Here is a 24,417-nt window from a genome sequence, read left to right on the forward strand (position 1 = left end):
TCTGTTACCTAGTTTCAACAGTGATCAACATTTTGTCATTTTTACCCCCATCACTTTTTTTTCCTGGAGTCTTTATTTTTTATTGTTGTTTTTTAAATAAAATAGTACTTTCATTATGGAATATACCTGACTTAGATAGTGAAATACCTGCAACCTTATCCCTCAAAGCAGGCACAAACTGGTGCGTGCGTGTGTGTGTGTGTGTGTGTGTGTATTGCCTTTAAGGACATTATTTTTAAGGATCTGTGTATCTGTGTCATTCTTTCAAATATATTCAATACATCCCATTATATAGATAAACCGTATTTAGTTTATACAGTTTTCTGTTTGGGGGCATTAGTTTTTCCCTATTAAGTAATGTTACGCTAACATTCTCATCTCACATATACTTGAGCAAGTATGTTTTGCAGGATAAGTTGTAGAATTCGAATTGCTGGGTCAAAGGATATACACATCTAAAATATTTAATAGATATTGTCAAACTGCCCTCCAAAATGACTATACCAGTTTATACTTCCAGCAGAAGTGAATGGGAATGTATAGACTTTTAAAGCAAATCTAAACATAATATCATTTCATCCTAAAACAGTTTAGTACTTCTTGCTAACAGAAAAGGACTTTAAAAATCTTTAAACATATCATTTCTAAAAAACGTTATTCTAAAAACAGTTGTGCCTTTTTTCTGTTGGTTTGTTCAAATCAGAATTCACACAAGGTGTTAAAAATGTGCTCTGTCTAAAAGAGGTGTTGAAGGGGAGGCCCTCCTTTGGAGCGGGGACAGTTTTAAAAGCCTGCTCTGTGTTGATGTCGGTTTGGGACCCAAAGGTGATGGGCTCCTTTTGGTCCAAGTTTGTTTAATAGGTTTCTGATCTGTTTGCTTCTGGTCAGGTCCACACTCAAGGTTCTTTTCTAAACATTCTTCTCAAGCCTGTCTTATTTCTTTGGGACCTTGCTGCTTTGCTTCTCCGTCTCAATCTGCAGGAGCCTCCTTCCTCTCTGAGGCAAGCGCCTGGGTTGGGTGGGGAGTGGCTGCCTTCCCGTGACCTTGGTGCAAGGCTGACTAGGTTGTTTGTCAAGTCTCACAGCTGCTTTCTGTCAAGATTTTTTTGGTTTTATCCTCCTATTATTTGGGCTGCGGAAGCTTTTCCAACCCAAAGAGACTTTTGCTTTCTGGACTTCTCTCATTGCTTCCATTTCTGCTTGGAAAGTAGCTGTTTTCTCCTGAGCTCACTTTCGTCCTGAGATCTCTTGCCCAGGCAGTCAGTAGTGTTCAACGCATTGTCATTCTGACTCTTGCCGCCACTTTCCCTGGGCCGACAGGCTCAGTGGATGCTTGGTCTGCGAGCATCTCGTAGGGGAGCTGAGCCTTTCCTCGCTGGTCAGGATTCAAGTCATGTGGTTCCCCGCTGCACGAGAGGGAGCAGAGGCTGCGTGTTGCCAGCATACAACCCAGTCTCTCTTGAAATGAGGGAAACACTGAACCTTAGAAAACATAGGCGAAGTATCCTCAATATATTGCCATTGGATTATTTTACAGATAAAGACGTCTGCTATCTGGAAGTGAGTACAAAACAGATGCATAAATAAACTTTTATTTTTATAATTGTTTTCATTTATAGACTATAAAGCAATTGGCAAAATAGGAGAGGGAACGTTTTCTGAAGTTGTGAAGATGCAGAACCTGAGAGATGGAAACTATTATGCATGTAAACAAATGAAACAGCACTTTGGAAGGTAGGCAACGTGAGACCTATTTGAGACTAAATACAGACACAGGTTTTGGTTTTCGTTTTTTTTGAATTTTATTTTATTTATTTTTTTATACAGCAGGTTCTTATTAGTTATCCATTTTATACATATCAATCCCAATCTCCCAGTTCATCCCACCACCACCACCACCCCTGCCACTTTCCCCCCTTGGTGTCCATACGTTTGTTCTCTACATCTGCAGACACAGGTTTAAATCGATGAGAGCAACTTAATGGGGAAATTGTATTCATGTGATAACATGTCATATCAGAGTTCTTTGGGCAGTGAGGATTATAGGCTAATTTTATATTATCATACTGGAGTTTGTTCATGTCCAAGTTTACTACAATATCAGTGATTGATGTTCACAAAGAGTTTAAGTGGTAGAGGTATGCCTCACTTTAAACAGTTTATATGTTCCTAAGAGTTGTGTATATGTTGGATTTTTATAATTGAAACCTTAGATTTCAGACATTGGAGGTCCGGGGACTTCCCTGGTAGCCCAGTGGTTAGGACTCTGCCCTTCCAATGCAGGGGGCGCGGGTTCGATCCCTGGTCGGGGAACTAGGATCCCACATGCCATGTGGTCAAAAAAAAAAAAAAAAAAGTTAAAAAGAAAGATATTAGAGGTCCTTGTGATTTAATTAGTTGTAAATCAGTTACTATTGAATATATTGAAAAATAAGTTTCAGATAGGGTTAGAGAAATGTATTCCCTGGGAGTGACCAGTTGCAGTTTGTGGAGAGGGCAACTCTCCGGTTCTAGATCAGCCCCTTGGAGACTGCTGGGGCTTCTCCCACAGAGCAGCCTCCTAACGTGCTTGAGCTTACAGCTTCTTCACATGTGTTACACTAAGGAGTCCAAGACCAGATGTGTTTAGGAAACTCTGTCAGAATAATGAAGTAAACAATGGCTTCACTGCAACTGTTAAACTTTTCAATAAAAAGGTTTGGGGCTTCCCTGGTGGCGCAGTGGTTGAGAGTCCGCCTGCCGATGCAGGGGACACGGGTTCATGCCCCGGTCCGGGAAGATCCCACATGCCGCAGAGCGGCTGGGCCCGTGAGCCATGGCCGCTGAGCCTGCGTGTCCGGAGCCTGGGCTCCGCAACGGAAGAGGCCACAGCAGTGAGAGGCCCGCGTACCGCAAAAAAAAAAAAAAAAAAAAGGGGAAAAAAAAAAAAAGGTTTGAAACTCTGGTTTCATGTTTTTTTTTTTAATCTCAAAGGAATTGAAGCCTCTAAATATCTAAAGCAAAGTTTTTAAAAGACACAGTAATTGCCCTACATTGATGTAGAGCCTTCCGAAGTGTTTTGGGGTATAGACCTTGATTTCAAACTCTTAGTATGAAAGATAGTTTTTCAGATCAGGAAGGAGTATAGGCCAGTTAACCGTGTCAGGGAGTATGGAGAACAGTAATGTCAACCTCGTGACATCCCCAGATGGTAGGCGTAATCACGTGAGGAAAGGTGGTTAGTGATGTGAAGTTACTAGAGAGTTGTCACTCTAGGTCACTAGGTGGGCAGAGCCAGGCCAAAGCATATGGTGTTTACCTACCACTGCCAAGACTCTGAAGTCCCTGGGGCTTCTGCTTTTCCTCTCTCCTATCGTGGCTTCCTCTGTATTCTGAATTCTTTGCATTTCTTTATCTCCCGCCTCCCCCCACCCACACTCCGTCTTTACCTTTAAACTACTCGTGGTAGAGAATTCGATGCACAGTGTTCTGATGGTCCCATATCCACAGAGCAGACAGAGTCACTGATAAGTATCAGTGATACTTTACTTTTTTTTTTCAAAGTTTGTGTGTGTGTGTGTTGGGGGGGGAGTTATTGTCAACCATTGTCACGTATTTCCTTTACTTAAAAGGAAATGCACTTTGAGCTGGTGGTGGCCTGTGGCCCTTTGATGTCCAGAATCAGGGACAGAGTCTCCAGCTTAGTTCTGATAGGTGTCTGCTAGCCTGTGTAATCTAAACCCACGGGGAATTGGATCTTGGGTTTCCTCTTGTGAGTTCTCACTTGCTCTTGATACACATGTCCAAAACTGTAGGCGATTATAATCCAGTGCCATCATTATTTGAGAATTGTTCCGCTCTGGCCGTGGGGAGCACTTTCACGTTGGCTCCTATGTTCCTTTGACATCACCCAGCATTTTCTTTTTTTTTTTTTTAACACTTCTTTACTTTTTGGTACTACAAGATTCTCTAAGCTCATCTTGTATTTTCCCTGCCCCTAGAATCCTCCATTTCTCAAAGGAGTTTTGGTCCCTTTTATCAGAGAAAGGTATTCAGAAAATCAGACCTTGGCACCAGGTATGCTCATTGCTCCTGCAATGTCAGTACGTCTGGGTCCTCTGAGCAGACAGAGCTAGTGGGTATGTATACTAACCCATGTGTGCACCTCTCTCTCTCCCTCTTCATTCAAATAACCATGAGTGCATACTGATGTAAATAAATGGCCGAATGAATAAACAAATTGGGATGAGGGGAAAATTCTTCCTTACAGAAGAATTCTAATTCATAAATACAGAGGAATGAGGGAAATGGAAAATCATCATTAGAATACATAGTAATAATTTCTGCAGGCAAGATAAACTGATGAATGCTAAAATTAGTAAGGTGAAACTTTAAAGAGAACAGGATTTCTGGGACTTCCCTGGTGGTCCGGTGGTTAAGACTCCGATCTTCCACTGCAGGGGCCACGGGTTCGATCCCTGGTCAGGGAGCTGAGATCCTGCATGCCCTGTAGTATGGCCAAAAAAGTTTAAATAAATAAATAGAACGGAATTTCTGCACAGCCTCGAGTGATCTCCTCCCAAATATTTATTAATCACTGTGGTGGTTTTAACTTATATCCACAAATTGTTTGATATTCCTTCTTCCAGGAGGTGGGGCTTAATTTCCTTCCATTTGACTGTGGGCTGGACTTGCTAACTTGCTGATAAAGAATAGAAAATAGAAAGGGAATGATAGTAGCTTTACAATGAGAGACCTGGTAGATACCAGCTTAACTAAATGATTAAGATTAACATCATCAGTAATAAGACATATTGATATCATGTACCTTCTGATAAAGCAGCACGGGAAGAGCATGTCGCCTCCGTGGTGTTCTTTCCCACGGATCCATAATCTTGGCTGAATTATGAGAATACATCAGAAGAGACCAAACTGACGGGCATTCTACAAAATACCTGCCCAGTACTCCTCAAAACCGTGAAGATAACGAAAAGCAAAGACAGACTGTGGAGCTGTTGCAGAGTGGAGGTGACTGAGGGGACATGACATCTTAATTGCAGTGTGGTCTCCTGGATCCTGGAAGAGAAAAAGACATTAATGGAAGAACCGGGGAAATCCAAATAAAGTGTCTAGTGTAGTTAATAGATTTGTACCAATGTTAATTTTTAGTTTTGATAAATGTTATGTAAGATGTTAACATTAGGGGAAGCTAGGTGAAGGGGACTTCCTTTACTATTGTTGCGACTCTTCTGTTAGTCTAAAATAATTTCAAAATTAAAAGTAAAAAACAAATCAAAACAGGACTTCCCTGGTGGCACAGTGGTTAAGAATCTGCTAATTCAGGGGACATGGGTTTGAGCCCTGCTAATTCAGGGGACACGGGTTCGAGCCCTGGTCTGGGAAGATCCCACATGCCGCGGAGCAACTAAGCCCGTGCGCCACAACTACTGAGCCTGCGCTCTTGAGCCCGTGAACCACAACTACTGAGCCCGCGTGCCTAGAGCCCGTGCTCCGCAACAAGAGAAGCCACTACAATGACAAGCCCGCGCACCACAACAAAGAATAGCCCCACTCGCTGCAACTAGAGAAAGCCCGCACACAGCAACGAAGACCCAACGCAGCCAAAAATAAATAAATAAACTTATATAAAAAAAACAAACAGAAAATGACCATAGAGGGTCCGGAATGAGTCATATTGCACATAGCTTCTAACGTTGAAAAGGGTATTTCTGTTATTTCTGATTTACAGGAAGAAATGACTTTATAGTTTCTAGAAGAAAGTTCTAGAAGAAAGACAACTGCTTTTGGTGTCATTTCTAGGAATATTATTGCTAATAATTTATTGGATGGTCCAGTGTCACTGATCCTTGATCCACAAGTTTTATGCTGTTCTTTGGTTTTATTTTTGTTTTTCAACTGTGAAAATAATATCTCTAGCTTTTAGAGTTCCAGAGTATCTATCATCATTATAAAACAGTTTAATCTTATTCACTTGAAGAATAATTTTAGGTTCCTTTAAAAATCCATTTCTGCTCTGCTTATCGTTGCCTAACTGAACCCTCAGTCACCTCGTGCCGCTGTGTGGGTGATGTGAGAAACAAGAGTCAGTAACGGGAAAAGCACGCTGAGTCACACAGGCCGGAGGAGCTTGGTTTTGGAGCCTCTGACCCCACCTCCTCCCAGAAATTGATGGCTTTTGCAGTAATCTTTGCTCATATGAAGTCCGGGTAAGGTATAATAAACCAGTGCATTAGTATTGTGTCAGGAGGCGTGCTTTCAGCTCCTGAGGACCGTTTTCCTCAGTGGCTCAAAGTCTTAGTTTGGAGATAATGAAGTTAGTTACTTGTGTAAGGTCTGCAACATGACCCAGTTGTTTTTCTTGTTTGTTTTTTTTTTTAATAAATTTCTCTTTTTCTTTCTTTATATTTTGGCTGCGTTGGGTCTTCACTGCTATGTGCAGGCTTTGTCTAGTTGCAGTGAGCGGGGGCTACTCATCGTTGCAGTGCGCGGGCTTCTCATTGCGGTGGCTTCTCTTGTTGCACAGCACTGGCTCTAGGCGCATGGGCTTCAGTAGTTGTGGCATGTGGGCTCCACTAGCTGTGGCTTGCGGGCTCTAGAGCGCAGGCTCAGTAGTTGTGGCTCACGGGCTTAGTTGCTCTGTGGCATGTGGGATCTTCCTGGACCAGGGATTGAACCCGTGTCCCCTGCATTGGCAGGTGGATTCTTAACCACTGCGCCACCAGGGAAGCCCCTGTGATTTTTATTTAATCTATACCTCCACCCAGTCTCCTTCCCCACTTGGTTATTATTATACAATTCTTTTTAAAAAATATTTATTTATGTATTTGGCTGCACCGGGTCTTAGTTGGCGGCACGCAGGATCTTCGTTGCAGTGTGCAGGATTTTTCAGTTGTGGCATGTGGGATCTAGCTCCCTGCCGAGGAATCAAACCCCAGGCCCCCTGCATTGGGAGTGCAGAGTCTTAGCCACTGGACCACCAGGGAAGTCCCAAATTTTTTTTTTTTTTTTAAAGGCAAAATTTGCATATGTTGCGATGCACATTTTTTTTTTTTTTTTTTTTTTTTTTTTTTGCGTTAAGCGGGCCTCTCACTGCTGTGGCCTCTCCCATTGCGGAGCACAGGCTCCGGACGCGCAGGCTCAGCAGCCATGGCTCACGGGCCCAGCCGCTCCACAGCATGTGGGATCCTCCCGGACCGGGGCACGAACCCGTGTCCCCTGCATCGGCAGGCGGACTCTCAACCACTGTACCACCAGAGAAGCCTGGAGATGCAAGTTTTTTAACTGTATAATTTTGCCAAGTAGATATCTCCATGTAATCAAGACATAGAACATTTCTGTCACCCTCAAAAATTCCTTCATATTCCTTTTTACTCAGTTCTCCATCCCCATCGCAGGTAGCCACTGTTCTGGGTTTTGTTTTGTTTCCCTGTATCCTCTTCTAGAAATTCAAATGTCTACATTTTAAAAATATATATTTATTTATTTTTATTTTGGCTGCACCGGGTCTTTGTTGCGGCACACGGGATCTTCATTGCAGCATGCAGACTCTTAGTTGCGGCATGCATGTGGGATCTAGTTGTCTGACCAGGATCGAACCCAGGCCACTTGCACTGGGAGCGCGGGGTCTTACCCACTGTACCACCAGAGAAGTCCCTAGAAATTCATATTAAATGGAATCTCACAGTCTGTGCTCTTGTGTCCAGCTCCTTCAGCACAGCATAAAGTCCTTGAGATTCATCTGTCGTACCAGTAGTTCATACCTTTTTACTGCTGAGTAGTATTCATTCCAATCTATGACTACAAAACAACTTGTTTATCTGGTCTCCTGTTGAGGAACTTTTGGGTTTCTGGTTTTGGACTGCTCTGAATAAATCTGCTGTATAACTTTACACTAGACTTCTTGTGGTTATATGTTTTCATTTTTTAAAATTAATTTTATTTATTTTTGGCTGTGTTGGGTCTTTGTTGCTGCACACGGGCTTTCTGTAGTTGCGGCGAGCAGGGGCTACTCTTCATTGTGGTGCATGGGCTTCTCATTGTGGTGGCTTCTCTCATTGTGGAGCACGGGCTCTAGGCGCGTGGCTTCAATAGTTGTGGCTCACGGGGTTAGTTGCTCCATGGCATGTGGGATCTTCCCGGACCAGGGCTCGAACCCGTGTCCCTTGCATTGGCAGGTGGATTCCTAACCACTGCGCCACCAGGGAAGCCTGAGTGTTTCTTTCTTAAATGTTTAAAATAATTCACCAGGGGGGCTTGAAGTTGACCTGAAGTTGACTGAATTATAAATTAGTTTTTTATTTTTACCTACACCATAGTATTGAGCAAGTGAACAATCTACGAGAGATACAAGCACTGAGGCACCTGAATCCACACCCAAACATTCTTACCTTGCACGAAGTGGTTTTGTAAGTATATATGGGGCTTTAAACATTATCTAAAATTGATGATAATTATTAAATCTCTTTTTAAGAAAGAAAACCATGGTAGGCATTTTAAATATTTGCTTTGTAGCTCAGAGAATAATAATTTTTATTTTATCTTAAGTCACTTACTTATTTGGACCAGTGTCTGTATCTGAGTCCTAACGTGGAAAGGCCTTCATTTCAGTGACTCCACATGATAAAAGCAAACAACATTCAAATAGTTCCTCTCCTGTAGCAGTTGGGCTTCTGTGTAGACGGTGGTGGCCCTGGGCATCCGAGTGTGAGTTGTGACCTACCGGGAAAGGCCCTGTTGTCCTCTTTCAGGAGCTGTACTTTATTGCTGCCACTTGCCATCTCTGTGTGGTCTCATGCAGCCTTTCTTACTACAACTGACATAATTTCAGGGGACTTTTAATTTCTCTTCTAATTATAGAGTAGCTTCCGTAAGGTTTACCTGTTGATCAAGAAGGCAGAGCACAGCTTGTCTGGAGGGGCTTGTCTGCCAGGGGCTGGGGCTGGGGTCCTGGCCTGGAGCTCTGAGAAGGCACCCCTCAGCAGGAAGCCTGGCCTGTACAGCCAGCCGAGAAACCGCAGCCTCTGACCCTTAAAGTGCAGGAGATTTTAACTGTTCAGGAGGCTGAACAGTTCTAAACTCAAAATGCAATGTCTTGTCATGGCTGTGTGGCGTCCTGGCCCGCGTGCTCTGAGCCATTAGTTGGGGCCAGATCCAGAGACCGCAGTCTGCGTGTGACGGTCACAGCACTGCCTGTGCTGAGGGTGCTTTATGTGCACTTTGCAAAGCACTTCTGTGCACGGTTGCACGTGGGCCTCCTGACAGTCCTGAGTGACAGCGGGGACCCCTTCCAGCCCCACCAGAGGCGCCTGGAGCAGGGTCCGGGGGTGACACTGCAGGGGTGTGATGTGACTCATCTTCCTCCTTTTTGCCTCGGCTGGATTTTTGGTTTTGCTCCCTGCACTGGGATGTATCCCAATCACATGGAAGTAATTTAGGTAAATTAAAACTACATTTGCAGCCACAGAGCATGAATCAAATCCTGCTTTCTTTGTTTTGCTTCTACAACTCCTCAAACCTCATTTCTTCTTTCTGCTGATAGTTAACTTTTCGATTTTCAAGACACTTCTCTTTAAAAATTGTGGGGAGGGGGGCTTTTAGAATTTTTGCCTGAAGTAGAGTTTTACTATTATTTAAATTATTTTTGCCTGAAACATTGATTAAAAATCAAAACTTCTGCTGTTTCAATCATTACACTTTAATCTTTGTCTGATATAGGAGTGCTTTGTGTTTATCAGAAGTGTTTACAAATGAATTAAATATTTGGTTATTTTTTCTGATGAAGACAAGAAAAAGAAAACATTTTAAAAACCTACTTTCTTCTTCAGTGACAGAAAATCTGGTTCTCTTGCACTAATATGTGAACTTATGGACATGAATATTTATGAACTAATACGAGGTACGTAGAATAATTTCAAAGCTAATCTAAGGTCTTTTAGAGCTTGTAGTTCCCATATATTTGTTTTAGTTCTCAAAATCATTTGTGCAGTAGTTTCATCTAAATATACGGTACTGGGCTGTACACGTACAGTACTCATGGGAGGTGTTTTTCTGGCAGTCTTGTCTGCTCAGAACTCAGCTGCAAACGAGCAAAGCCACGAGGCGTTCAGGCCGGCTGGGTGACGTGGTGAGGAGGGCGCAGAGGGCGGCGGCGGCTCAGCCCTTCCTCAAGCCTGTCCCCTTCTAGCATCTTTCCCGGCTCTGCTGCTCGACATTCTACTCTATGCTTCAGAATGAGGCAGGGCTCCCTGCTCAGATAATCCCTCTGAGAGGGAACTTCCTTCTGTTCGCATTCTTATGAAGTCCCCTGTATTGCAGAGTGCTCATTCATTTCCTTTCTCTCTTTTTTTTTTAAAAATAAATTTATTTTATTTATTTATTTTTGGCTGCGTTGGGTCTCCATTGCTGCGCACGGGCTTTCTCTAATTGAGGCGAGCGGGGGCTGCTCTTCGCTGCGGTGCGCGGGCTTCTCAGTGCGGTGGCTTCTCTTGTTGCGGAGCATGAGCTCTAGGCGTGTGGGCTTCAGTAGTTGCAACGCGCAGGCTCAGTAGTTGTGGCTCATGGGCTTAGTTGCTCCGCGGCATGTGGGATCTTCCCAGACCAGGGCTCGAACCCGTGTCCCCTGCCTTGGCAGGAGGATTCTTAACCGCTGCGCTACCAGGGAAGCCCATCCTGTTACTTTTAATGCAGGTGCTTCTGGGAAGGGCCGCTCCAGTTTGGCTGTGTTGACGCAGCTTGGATGTCCCACGTCAACACACTGGGTAGAGCATGCGCAGTGCCGTGTGCATTTCATGATGGTCGGTCCTGGTTAGGCCCTTTGAGCCTTAGTCCTTGTCTGTCAAATGGGGATAATCATAGTGTCTGACTCTTAGGGTTGTTGTGAGGAGTAATAATGTGTGAGGTGTTTGGCACAGTGCTGGCTTGTGTAGCCTTCAGTCAAGGTCAGCTGCTGTCATTACCATCATCATCGTTATGACTTTACAGTTTATAGTGTGCTTGCTCTGTGTCCCTGCATTTGCTCTTCCCACTCTGTGAGCTCAACTCCATTACAGAGGTGAGGCACTTGAACGTCCAAGAACTTAGAGCACTTGCCTGAGACGAGCCAGCTTCAAAGAGCAGAACTGGGAGGACCCCTCCTGGAATTTTGTCTTGCTGAGAGAGGGGTGCTGGTGACGGCTCCAGCTCCATGCTGCGCCTGACACCCCACCTGCTACCCTGTAACTTCTCTCAGAACAGTGTGCCAGCAGGCAAGGCTCTCCTTTGGAAGACACCGATGGCAAACACGTGCTCACAGGGCATAGCCTCTGGGCCCAAGTGTAGACTGTGGGCATTTGGCTGTGCATGGTGGACCCAGAATGCACCCCCAAGCCTGGCCAGGAAAGCCAGGCGCAGGCCTGGGTACAGGGTCTCCTGGGAGAAGGCAGTGTGCTGGATATTCTGTTGCAGTGCTGGCTGCACTGGAGGCCCTCTTCCTTCTGTTGGTACTGACAGCCAATGCCATAGTTGATCACTGTGTTCACTTCAGATTTTTTACATTGCTGGTATTGTATATGACATTTTTTAGTACCTTCTTAATGAGAATATTGGGTAAAAATTAACTTGGGAACATTAATTTGGTCGGGAGAGCCAAAAGAGAGAAATACTGTTTGCAGTCTGCTGGCATCGGTAACGGGTCACACCAGGAGCTTCAGAGTGGTTTATTAATTGCACTATGTGTGTGTGTTTCAAGATGTTTGTGAGCAAGCATCTGGTGGGAACCTGGCGAGTTAGGATCTTGTTTTGGGAAAATAGTGTGGAAGTCCGCGGTCAGTCCCCTCCTTGTCAAGGGTGTGGACTCCGATGGTTCAGACCAGTGGCCCACATGGCTCATGAGGGCCCCTCTGTCCACCTGGAGCCCCCGTGTGCAGGCAGGCGCTCTCACGGAGGACAGGGGAGGGAGTCGTGGCCTTGCCCCACGGCTGTGAATGGGGGGAGCAGGGGAGGCCCAGGAGGAAAGGAAGGGCAGGCATCCCAAGAGTCCTCCGCCACTGGGGACTGAAGGCAGCCAAAAATGCAGATTCCTGGCCCACCTGCCTGGATTTGTGATTCACTGGGTCTAGGTTTGGGCCTTGGAATCTACTTTTTCGAAGCTCCCTAGGTGCTTATGAAGGTTGGATGGATTAGACCTTTCCTAAAAGAGTCCACCTTTTCTGAGTTCAAGTTCAGATGACTGTAACGGCAGTTGTACGCTATAAGATGTGGACGTGTGGACATGGCTGGGAAGGGTGCTTCTAGGAACAGAGCAGCGTGAGTACAGGATGCAGCAGGAGAGCTTTGGGGGCGCGCAGAAATGTCCCCGAGTGAATGTGGCTGGAGCCTTCTATAAACAAGCAGGATGTGATGGGGTGCAGTTCCTAAGGGGAGGGACCGGGCCTGGCGGCCCATTCTGAGAACTTGCTGGAAAGGCAGCTTCTGGGGCCCCGCCGCAGACCTACTGAACCAGGAGTGCCGGGGCTGATGATGGGGCATTCTGTATCTTCACAAGCCCCGGGGACTCGGGGGCTCCTGGGTCCTGAGAGCCCTGTGCTGGGAGGGAGTCTGCCAAGGGGTGTCTGGAGAGCCGGGCTAGTCAGTGGGCAGCGAGACCCCCTGCCCGAAGAGGGCCGAGCCTCACGAAGGTTCGTCCAGCCTCGCATGTGACAGAGAGTAGAAATTTTACTTTTTTTTCACCTTTATGTAGATAATAATTTGATAAAATTCCTCAAGTGGGGGGAAGCTGACAAAGTCTTAGTTTTAATTCTTTCAATTTAAATTCTGGAAAACTGATGATAAATTACGTGAAACAGAATAAAAGGATTATAGCATGTCATGGAAAAAATTCATTGCACTTAGACGCTTTGTAATTTAAATTACTTTCTATTATTAACATAAACAGTCTTGTTATGCGAGAAAAAGAATACATTGATTTTTCGACAGAAATTGCAAGCTTAGGATGAAAAATGTCTAGAGGGATATGTGCTCACGGAGGGAGGGGAAAGTGGTTTTCTGAGTTGTTAGGTGAGAGTGGGTATTTTGCAGATTTAAAACCTAATGGCTTAGAAACACATACCTCTGATATTAAAATCAAGTAAAATGTGACACCTTCGAGAGCAAGGGCAGCTCTGACGCTGGAGTGTGGTATTAAGAGCTTTGGAGCATCCTGAAAGCTGCAGGAGGGGAGAAGGTGTAGCTTACAGGCTGCTGCAGGGCGCTGTCAGCCGGCGCCCAGTGACTGCTTCCTTCTGTGAGAGAGGAACGTGCGGCTGTGCAAGTGAGAGCAGCCATTGGTCTTCTTGGGTTAAGAAAACGTAATCCATCCCCTTAAAGACGGAGATCTCCACGTAGCCAGGAAGCCGAGGAAAACCCTGGATTTGAGCTCATAATCAGCGTGAAGGAGGGTGCCCGGGAGGCCCACCCGAGGCTGTGTTAGGACCTCCATACCGAGCTGCCCTTGCGGTGATCCGCTCAGCACTGTCCTGACTGCAGTCAGAAGGCCTGGCGCTCTGTGATTTTAAATGAAATCATGCCAGCATGTAGGATTCTAAATGGCATATTTTGTAGGTAGACTCCATACTTCCTAGAACTACTCCGGGTTATTTTCACTGAGGAAGTTAGATTTTCACACATTGCTAAATAAAAATGGATTCCATCTTTCGTTTCGAAAAAGCGGATACGGATCATTGGTAACCATATCTGGCTATTTTCTTGACTGCACAGGGAGAAGACACCCATTATCGGAAAAAAAAATTATGCACTATATGTACCAGTTGTGTAAATCCCTTGATCACATGCACAGGTAGGCACTTGGAGACCTGGCAGCTTTCAAGTTAATAAAATGTATTACCGTTCATTAAGAATATAGTATAAAAGAATTGGAATGAACGAGGCACAATTAATTCTATCCTTCCTTTTATATTGAATGCAGAAATGGAATATTTCACAGAGATGTAAAACCAGAAAATATATTAATAAAGGTAAGAACTTTTATATGAAAAATTGGTATCAGAAGAAAGGTAGAATATAAAAACTTTTCCCTGGATATGTTTTCAATCCCAGTGGATACCATGTTTGTTATAACATGTTTGGTTCTTTCCTTCCAGTTTGGGAACAAATGGTTAATTTAGTAAATGCCATCAGCATAACTGTGCATCTGGAAGAAGGCGCCCTCCTTATACTATATACAAAATAAACTCCGTTCAAATCATCATGCTAAACACTCTAAAGATAAAAGTGGGAGAGGCAGGATTTGAGCTCTGATACGTCTCACTTGAAAGCCCTTCAACTATGCCTGTGTACAATTTGCTCCGTTTGGGCATATGCGTACACCCACGAATCCATCATCCCAGTCAACTTCACAAACAAATCCAAAACCCCTGAAAGCCCCCTCTTGCCCTTTGGTAATCCTTGCCCCTGTCCCTTGTCCCCAGGCAAAGACGAGCTAGAACGTTCTATAAGTGGAATTACATAGCATATACCCTTCCTTGGTCTGTTTCACTCAGCATCGTTATGTTGAGGTTCAACCACATTGTCGTGTGTGTGCCACGCCTTTTGAAATTGTCCCACAGTTCTTGGATGTTCGGTTTTGTTTTTGACGTTCCTCTATTGCTTGGCATTTCGGTTTGGGAAGTTTCTATTGGCATATCTTCAAGCTCACTGATTCTTTCCTTGGCTGTGTTGAGTCTATCAAAGTCTTTTAAAATTTTTGTTACAGTGTTTTTTGTTTGTTTGTTTTTAATTTTTTAAATTTTTTGCTGCGTTGGGTCTTTGTTGCTGCATGCCAGCTTTTTCCAGTTGTGGCGAGCGGGGGCTACTCTTCGTTGTGGTGCGCGGACTTCTCATCGTGGTGTCTTCTTTTTTTTTAAATAAATTAATTTACTTATTTTTGGCTGTGTTGGGTCTTTGTTGCTGTACACGGGCTTCCTCTAGCTGCGGCGAGTGGGGTCTACTCTTCGTTGCGGTGCGCGGGCTTCTCATTGCGGTGGCTTCTCTTGTTGCGGAGCACGGGCTCTAGGCACGTGGGCTCAGCAGTTGTGGCTCACGGGCTTAGTTGCTCCACGGCATGTGGGATCTTCCTGGATCAGGGCTTGAACCCATGTCCCCTGCATTGGCAGGTGGATTCTTAACCGCTGTGCCACCAGGCAAGTCCCTGTTACAGTGTTTTTTATTTCTAGTGTTTCCTTTTGATGTTTTCTTAGGGTTTCCATCTCTCTGCTTACGTTTCCTATCTGAACTTTCACGCTGTCTTCTTTTTCCATTAGAGCCCTTAACAAATTAACCATAGTTATTATAAATTTCCTGTCTGGGAATTCTAAAATTCTAAAACCTGCGCCGTATCTGAGTCTGGTTTTGATGCATGCTTTGTCTCTTCAGACTGTTTTTTCTTGCCTTTTAATATGCCTTGTAATTTTTGTTGAACGTATTGGGGAATGGGAACAGAGGTAAAAGGCTGTTAGGGTAGGTTTCTTGGTAATCTGGCTAAGAGAACTGCTGCTTAATGTTTGCTCTGGCTGTAGGTGCCCGAGGCTTCAAATTTATCGACGGCATGAATTTTATTACTTGAATGTGAGAGGTAGAGAAGATGGAAGAAACACCTTGAAACCTGTTTCCCTGGGCTGTCTGACTTCCTTCAAGGATCCCACGTGGTGTAGGCCAGGCCCCCAGCCTCCCCCGAATGGGAACCAAGCTTCCAGAAGCACTGGACGCGGTGGGGAGTTTGAGGCATAACAGGGCATGTGACCAGGGTGTAGAGTTCATCTGTAGACTTACGCTGCGACTTAAAACTTTCCACAGCCTGTAGACGTTTTGAAATGTCTGTTCAACATAGCCAGAATATTCGCAAATGTGTTCCGCTGAAGAGAAATCCCGCTTCCTCACCTGCTACAGGCTACTTCAGGTGCTTATAAAGCTAGTACTTTATGTTCTACAAGCTAGTTATGTGCTAGGAATTTTCCCGTTGGTGCATAAATATTTGAAATGGTTTGTATTACAGTCGCTGCTTGATGAGATGTTATTTGTCCCTGCTTCTCTCCCCCCTTGCAGCAGGATGTCCTGAAATTAGGGGACTTTGGGTCCTGCCGGAGTATCTATTCTAAGCAGCCGTACACGGAATACATCTCCACCCGCTGGTACCGGGCCCCAGAGTGTCTCCTCACTGATGGCTTCTATACCTACAAGATGGACCTGTGGAGCGCGGGCTGCGTGCTCTATGAGATGGCCAGGTGGTGCCCGAGTTGCAGCTGCTGCTGGGCTGGGGGGCTGCGTCAGGGTCCTGAGGCCGGTCCACGCGGGGCTCGGCCGTCCAGTGGCTTCGTGCCAGTCCCTCCCTCTGCGGTGCCGAGTTTACAGTCCTGGTGTCATGGTGGTTTTTTAACTCGACAGGAAAGGTGTCAAGCGCTTGTCCTTGCTTTCTGGGTGTGGAGGAAAGAACACTGTCAGTTACTTCTTTCCCACTGGCCCGCCCCGGCCCTGGGTCGGTGGGCCTCTCCAATTGGCCCCATCAGCGACAGGATTGATGAAGACAAATGAAGGAACAGAGTCGAGGCGTGCTTACTGCCACCTCGTGGGGCCTGCCATGGGGGCGGGGTGCGAGCGGTGCCCCCCGGTCTACCCTCAGAGTGCAGTCGCTCGGGTGGGGTGCTCTGGCCCCGGGAGTGAGGGCGAGCTGGATGGAGTCCAGGAAGCCCCAGCCCTAACCGTCCTCCCCTCCCCCAGCCTTTGTGCTTTACCGCTGGGCGCAGCAGGGCCAGGGCAGAGGCCCGGGAAGGGAGGAGGGCCTGTTCCGTCCACCGGCGGCGGGGGCACTGGGTGGAAGAAGCCCCGGGAGGAGGTGGGGCGGCACCTGCTCGTAGTGGGTCATGCAGGACGGGTGGGTGGTTTAACCTTGGGGTGATGCACGTCAGGATGGTACAGCCCAGCGCAGGCAGGACCCGGGTCGTCCAGTCCCGCCTGCTCAACTGACCCCTTGATAAATACAGACGTTTGGGCCCTTCGGGACACGCCTTCTGATTCTAGATCATTCGTATTGATAAGTGACTGTTATTTTTGGAAAGGAGAGTGGTGATTTCACTGATACTAAAGTACCAACAAATGATCTTTTCTCCCGTGCTAAAATCCCTGAGTCAGTTTGGAGGGATGTCAGAGGCGCTGGTGCTGGCGGCATCCACTCAGGGCATTGGGCAGCCTACGCTGAGCCTCGCTGACTGCACTCTGTGCCCGGCCTGCCGCACCTCAGAGGCGTCCAGCTCCTCTGCGTTTCCTATTCTCCCCTGCGGCCTGAGCTCCTGCCGTTTTCCCTGAATAGAAGTCATCTTACCGTCAGAGCTACGTTTTTTTTGTTTTTTTTTTTTTTGCGGTACACGGGCCTCTCACCACTGTGGCCTCTCCCGTTGCGGAGCACAAGCTCTGGACACGCAGGCTCAGCGGCCGTGGCTCACGGGCCCAGCCGCTCCGCGGCATGTGGGATCTTCCCGGACCGGGGCACGAACCCGTGTCCCCTGCATCGGCAGGCGGACTCTCAACCACTGCGCCACCAGGGAAGCCCAGAGCTACGTTTTTAAACTCTTCTTTGTGGCCTGTAATGTGTATGGGTCTAAAATCTTTTATCCACAATTCCCAAATCCGTGACTGCTCCAGAACCAAAACGCTCCTTGGACCTCATTTGTCTACACAGCCCGACCTGACCCAGCCTGAATTTTTGTCAAGTAAACTCCCCGGGCCGTAAGGAGGCTCTGGGGGCTTTCATCTCTCAGCAGGCAGAGGCACCTGCTGTGCAGATACGGGAGTGTGGCCCTGTCCCTTAGAAAGACACCGACCCGTAGGGACAGTAGGAGGAGGAAGGCCCAAGCATGGGCGGGGGGGCTGGAGGTCCCTCTGCTGGGAGGCCGCCGCCCTGACCACAGCCCTGGCCGCCCGCCCAGCCTGCAGCCCCTCTTCCCCGGAGCCAACGAGTTGGACCAGATCTCGAGGATCCACGACGTCATTGGCACACCTACTGGGAAGACCATCACCAAGTTCAAACGGTAAGTGCAGCCCACAGGCCGCCCCACCACCACGGACCCGCCCTGCCTCTGTCGCCCCCAGGGGCCTCTTCACAGCCCCACGAGCCCGGCACGCGGGTTTTGTCCCGGGAATGTTCACTCAGGCCACAGAGGTCTTTGGGTGGGAAAGGCTCCCCAGCACAGGCTGCACGCACAGACCCTGCAGAGCTGGCAGCTTGGCCACCCTGACCCCTCAAGGGGGACTCGGGGGCGTGGGCAGCACCCAGCAGCTCCCAGAACCCTAGGGAGGTAAGGAGATGACAGCCATGCTAGATTTTTTTCTTTTTCTTTTTTTTTCCAGTACGCGGGCCTCTCACTGTTGTGGCCTCTTCCGTTGCGGAGCACAGGCTCCTGATGCGCAGGCTCAGTGGCCATGGCTCATGGGCCCAGCCGCTCCGCGGCATGTGGGATCTTCCCAGACCGGGACACCAACCCGTGTCCCTTGCATTGGCAGGCGGACTCTCAACCACTGAGCCACCAGGGAAGCCCTTCTTTTTCTTTTTTAAAACTTTATTTCATTCTTTTCTGGTGGGAATGTGGTATTAGTCTTCTCAAGAAAAAGTTTTCTTACACTTACAGCGTAACGGATTTCACGACCTCCCACCCTTTTTAAAAAAACAGACTTAATTTTTTTAGAGCGGTTTTAGGTTCACAGAAGAACTGAGCGGAAGGTACAAAGATTTCCCATCTACCGCCCGGCCCCACGCAGTGCACAGCCTCCCGGCCACCAGCACCGGCCCCGGGGTGGCATGTCTGCTATCATCAAACCTGTGCTGACACGTCATTCTCACCCGAAGTCCACGGTTTCCACGAGGATCTTGTATTCTATGGGCTTTATGCCCCCCCGCCCCCTGCCCTTTTTAGATTGTAAGCTGTTACCTTCAGTGCAGGTCCCTGTAGGGTCGTGATGCTGGACTGGCCACGTGCTCTAAATGACGGCGTGATCGTTTATTATCATTGGGCTTTCAATACAGGTCGAGAGCTATGAGTTTTGATTTTACTTTTAAAAAGGGATCAGGAATACCTCTACTGACAGCCAGTTTGTCCCCGCAATGCCTCTCCCTCCTGCACGCAATGGTGGCCTATGATCCCGATGAGAGAATCACTGCCCACCAGGCCCTGCAGCACCCCTACTTCCAGGAACAGAGGTAGGCGCCTGCTGGGTTCCCGTGGGCCACACGGATGGGTGGCTGCTTCCCGGGAACAGTGCCGGTCCCTCTGGGAACCCGCACCTTGCTCCTTTCTGGTATCTTCCCCCGAAAGGAGGCGATTAGTGGCATCACGGCAGGGTGGAGGGAGGGCCTGTGGCCCCTTTGCGGTTGATGCCAAGGCTGTGGTGTTGAGCCCTGGAGGGTCACGTGGCACACAGCGGGGGGAGCGGGCTGAGCTCGCTCGCTGTGAGGTTCCAGGGCGCGTGTGTTGGGCGACACCTGCCATTGGAAGTACCTGCCCTGAGGGCTTCGGACTCCACCCCTCTGTCCCCTCGTGCGTGTGTGACGTGGGGGTGACGTCTGACCCGAACCTCGAGTCACTGGGCAGGGCTGGGCCCACGGCTCCGGAGCCCAGAGGCTGTCAGGCTGAGACAGGAAAGGAAAAGAAAAGCTCCTCGGGTGAGAGGAGGGGCGACAGGCACAAGCCCACACTGGGGACAGAGGAGGCCGACAAGCCCTGTGGCGGCCAGGTTCTCAGCAGAGGCGCCCCTTGCCCCTTCCGTCCTGTAGGGCAGCTGAGAAGCAGGCTCCAGCCAGGCCCAGGAGGAAGGCCTCTGCTCTCTGCCCCAAGCGGCCGGTGGCACCGGAACTACTCAGTAACAACTGGCAGCCGGCACAGGAGGGCAGCAAGCAGGTACTGAGCGATCAGGCCGTCTGAGCTGGGACTGGACACCCTCAGGGGCCCGTATCTCTCTGACGCAGATGCCACCTGGGGAGGTGCCACATCTGCCTGGAAAATGCGCCCGTCAGCGACCTGCCGCCACGCCAGGTGGTACCTCTGCGCCCCCGGCCTTTCTGCGCCCCCAGCTAAGGTCCACAGTGTCGCGGGCTGGGATCCTCCCAGCCGCAGGGCCAGGCCGGTGCCCAAGCACGTTGTGCCCGCAGAGGACCCTAGCCGGGCACAGGAAGCCAACACTGGCCCAGGTGACCGTCCCTACTCGGCCGCTGAGCCCCTGCGAGAGCAGCAGCCCCAGAGGAGCACTGTGCCTGGCACAGAGGTGGCCTTGCGCGCTTCTTGGTGTAGAAAGCAGAGCTGCATCCCGCGATAGCTCCCCCTTTCTCTCATGTGCCGCGGGGCCCCCTTTGCTCGGCTCCCCCAGCTTTACAGTTGTGGGCTGGCACCGAGCTCTGTGGTAACCGCGGCCTTCCATCGTTTCTCACTCAGCCCAGCATCTGTTGAGTGTCACTCTGCGCTGGGAGCCGAGGACGCAGGTATACCTGCAGCCAGGCTGCTTTCCAGAAATCCGGACCCCCGTGTCCAGACACCTGCTCGACGGCTCCAGCTGAATGTCCAAAAGGCAGACTTGTTCAAACCCGATCTCCTGTCTCTTCCCCCAGACCTGCCTCTGTCCCCGTGCCTTCCCTCCAAGGGCGGGTGAAGGCGGCTCCCCTTCAGCTGCTCAGGCCGCCAACCGGGGACGAAGCGCCCCCCCGCCCCCCCGCTGAGCCTCCCTCACTTTGCCCCTAACTGCCCTCCCTGCCGGGCCTCCTCTCCCTCTTGGTCAGCAGTTGGCACCCGCCGCGGGCGCCCCCGCGGCAGAGCCGAGGCGCACGCTGTCTGCCAGGGCCCCGGAGTGAGGGTTCAGGCTGTGCCGGCCATAACGTCTGGCGCGACTGCCCACTATTCTGGCCGGTGGCGCCGCGGACCATACGTAAACGAATGGTTGGGGGGGCTTCCCTGGTGGCGCAGTGGTTGAGAGTCCGCCTGCCGATGCAGGGGACGCGGGTTCGTGCCCCGGTCCGGGAAGATCCCACATGCCGCGGAGCGGCTGGGCCCGTGAGCCGTGGCCGCTGAGCCTGAGCGTCCGGAGCCTGTGCTCCGCAACGGGAGAGGCCACAGCAGTGAGAGGCCCGCGGACCGCAAAAAAAAAAAACGAATGGTGGGGATGGGTTTCAATAAAACTGTGGACCCTGAAACTGGAGTCTCATAATCACGTGCCGTGAAATTTTCTCCAACTATTAGAAGATGTGAAATCCATTCTTAGCGCACTGGCCACACAGAAGCTGGCTGCAGGCCGCTTTGGCCGACCTCAGGGAATCCGAGCGGGAAGCGTCACCGTGGCCTCGGCCCTTGGAGCTGCACGTGCGTCAGCGCGGCCTCCCCCGCTGTCCGCCCTGGCCCCGGCCCAGGGAGCGGCCACCGCACATCTAGGGGGCTGGGACGCGGTACGTGTTGTCCAGTCACCACGCCGTCACACCTCACGGTCAAGAAATTGTATGAGGCAAAAGTAGTACAAAAGAGCCCCCTTTGCTTTTCCTAATTCCCACAAAGTGGAAAGCATTGTATGTTCATCTGACCTTTGCTTTTTTTCTAGAAACAGCCCCTAAAGCAAGAGGAGGACCATCCCAGGAGACACGGACCAGCCTACGTGATGGCACTGCCCAAGCTCAAGCTATCGGGAGTGACCAAGCAGCCCTTGTACTACAGCCCAGCGCTGCAGTCAGTGGTTGCCCCCGGAGCGACCCGGAAGGTCCCGGTGCTGAGACCCCCGAAGTGTGTTGGCCCGAACCAGAAGGTGGGTGTCCCAGCGGTTCCCCTGGCGCCGCGCTCGCGCCCATCCCGCCCTCTGCTGAGTGTCTGTCACTTTCTTTAACAGACAGACACACAGAAGGACATCCAGCCTAACCTGAAACAGTACCGCCGGCCCACAGTAGAGCGGAGAGGTGGAGGCTACTGAGTGGCGCTGCGGCTCCCCTGCTCGGGGCGACTCCCACCCGGCCGGGCCCCAGCGAGCGTCCCGGGAGAGCTGCCCCCAGACCAGCACCAGCACCTCGGCTTGGAGCCTGCCGGCCCGAGGCTGCTTGCGTCCTAAAGGCAGCCGTACTGTAGGTTCCAGTCTCAGACCTTTGTAAAACCACCTCATTCTAGGGTTTCGGTTCCTTTCCGTAACGTAAGAATTTGGGGCAGGGAATATTTTGTAATTTTTTATATGAATCAAAACAGAAATTATACTTCGTTATGGATTATTTAGGCCCGGTTTCACCGAGGCTCTGCACACGGTGCCTTCCTTAGTGCATCCACCAGCAGTGTCCTAGCACGTTTGGCTTCCAGATTATACCTTGGAGACCCTGATTTTTATTAAACAATAAGCTGTCATTACAGTGTTGCATCTTAATATATCTTGAGTTAAACATGTGTCCTGATTAGCCATTCCTTTATTGTGACTTTCGTGGGCGTATCAGGGGCATTGACTTTGTTGGGACACTTCGGTACAGCTTCACTGTTCACTTGACCGTCCACTGAGGAACGACACGGGCTGGCGCTCGGCCCTCGGAGCCCCCGGGTGTGGGCCGCGGGCAGGTCGCCGGTCCAGCTCCCAAGGCCCAGCTTCCTCCGTGAGTAGAGGCCGCTGCTTCCCGATGGCCTGCGGGCGCGCCCAGCTTCGTTTCTGGGGTGCCAGCAATAAGCGGGCACAAGAAGAAACCTGTTTCCCGTGGGGGAGGGAGGGGAGGTGGCAGAGCATTGGTGGCGCCGGAAGGGGCAGGGCAAGGGGCCAGGAGGGACAGGGCGAGGGGCTGGGGGAGGTGGACCCGCGGGGGGCGGGGTGGAGGGCAGGCCGTGGCCAGCATTTCCCGGTGCCCGGGAGAGGGGGAGCCATGGGCGCGGGAGCGTGCGGGCCCAGGGCGGGCAGAGCCGGTTCACGTGGGGAGACCTGGGGGGCTTCGGGGACGTCCCGGGTGGAAGTGGCGTCGGGGCGGGGCAGGCAGAGGGCTGGGAGCGCCGCGTCCCGGGGGCGCTGCGGGCTCGGCGAACTCGGGAGAGGCCACGGACAGGCCCGCGCTCTGAGCGCGGCTCCAAGTGAGGGCAGGTGCAAGGACAATTTAGGGAAATCGTTCCCCCCTTTAAGTATATAAACGCGAAGGGCCTCTCTAAAGTTCTTCGGAGCTGTACCTTTTTGTGAAGGAACCCTCCTCCCTGCGGGCGTGGTGCCCTGGGCCCCGTGGGCCTCCGCCTCGGTTTCAGGGGGTGGGTCTGGTTTCCCCAGGGGCCCCTGCGTCCACTAGGTCTCTGTGCCCTGTGGGCCTGGCGACGGGCGGGCGCTGGCCAGGCTCTGGGGGCACAGGAGGCCGCCGGGCCCTGCTGCCAGAGCGCTGGTGGGTCTCCGTGCACCCCAAACCTGACCGGTTGCGAGGACGGGCGGCTGGGCCATCTCAGCCTCCCCGGGGCCACTGGAGGGCCCGTCTCCACAGACCCGAGCAAGGGAGCTCCCTCATCACCACCCCGACCGACGCCCTCGTCCACGTTTGAGACGCGGTTGGGGCCAGAGGCCGCAGGCGGACACCCCAGTCCAAGGAGCCCGGCCCTGCCGGCTGTTGATGTAAACCTGCTCCCGAGAAGACAGAGCAGGGGCGACGCTGCCGAGGGATGAGGGCGCTCCAGGCGAGCAGTAAGAGCCGACGAAGCGTACCGGGTGCGCCAAGCCGACCCTCCGTGGCTTCCGAGAGGAGGGGTGGGGGCCGGCCTGGGGACCCTCTGCCCTGGGCCTGCGGCCGCGGGGCGCGTGCTGGCGGGGCGGGCGGGGGCGGGTAGGAGGCCGGCCGATTTTGGAAGCCATCTTGGAGCACTTGGCCAGGGACCAGCCGAAAAAAGAAAAAGATGCGTTCCCAGCACGGATGCATCTCGCAAACTGCACCGCAGAGTCGCACGGAGGGCGGTGGGCGGAGCTAATAGGGCCGGAGCGACGTCAGCCTCGGGGCGCCGAGAGCTGGGCCGCGCCCTGGGTCCTCGGACCTTTCACACTGCTGTTGTCCTGGGGCCGCCAGGTACACACCCGTCACTTCCTACAAACAAGCAGGAAGTTCACAGGCAAAGGAGTCGACCCAGAAGAACCGCAAGGCTCAGGATTCTGGACTCGAGTTCCAAGGCGGCCTTTTCTGATCTCCAGAAATACGCGTGGCTTCCTCGTAGGCCTTCAGTGTGACGGACAGCACTTAGTGACCAGTGCTTTGACTAGGATGACGAATACCAAACTATGTAAAACGTGCTGATGTTTTCACAGGAAGGGCATTCTGAATGTGTCCAACATATAAATCCTGCTTCTTTCACTTACAGCGAGAGGGTGTCCTGGTGTGTGGTGGTTTCCACCTTTCTCGAAGGCTCCCCGGCCCTGTGACGGAGTCTCCCCGTGGCACAGCCCTCCTGGGCCGGCGGCTGG

At 50.5% G+C, this 24,417-nt stretch overlaps 1 protein-coding gene across 1 annotated transcript; it reads left to right on the plus strand.

Annotated features, from left to right (window-relative positions):
* The first annotated feature begins 1,550 nt into the window (after positions 1–1,550).
* On the plus strand, positions 1,551–22,025 carry MOK (MOK protein kinase). The gene is made up of 11 exons (XM_079911647.1): positions 1,551–1,734; positions 8,316–8,405; positions 9,825–9,895; positions 13,732–13,810; positions 13,940–13,988; positions 16,054–16,232; positions 17,931–18,032; positions 19,025–19,198; positions 19,772–19,895; positions 21,577–21,777; positions 21,859–22,025. Exons 1-11 carry the CDS (start codon positions 1,673–1,675, stop codon positions 21,937–21,939), a joined length of 1,212 nt encoding a protein of 403 aa, XP_079767773.1. The 5' UTR covers positions 1,551–1,672; the 3' UTR covers positions 21,940–22,025.
* The last annotated feature ends 2,392 nt before the right edge of the window (positions 22,026–24,417 follow it).

Source organism: Stenella coeruleoalba (genome assembly GCF_951394435.1).
Source record: "Stenella coeruleoalba genome assembly, chromosome: 2".
Taxonomy (NCBI): Eukaryota; Metazoa; Chordata; class Mammalia; order Artiodactyla; family Delphinidae; genus Stenella; species Stenella coeruleoalba.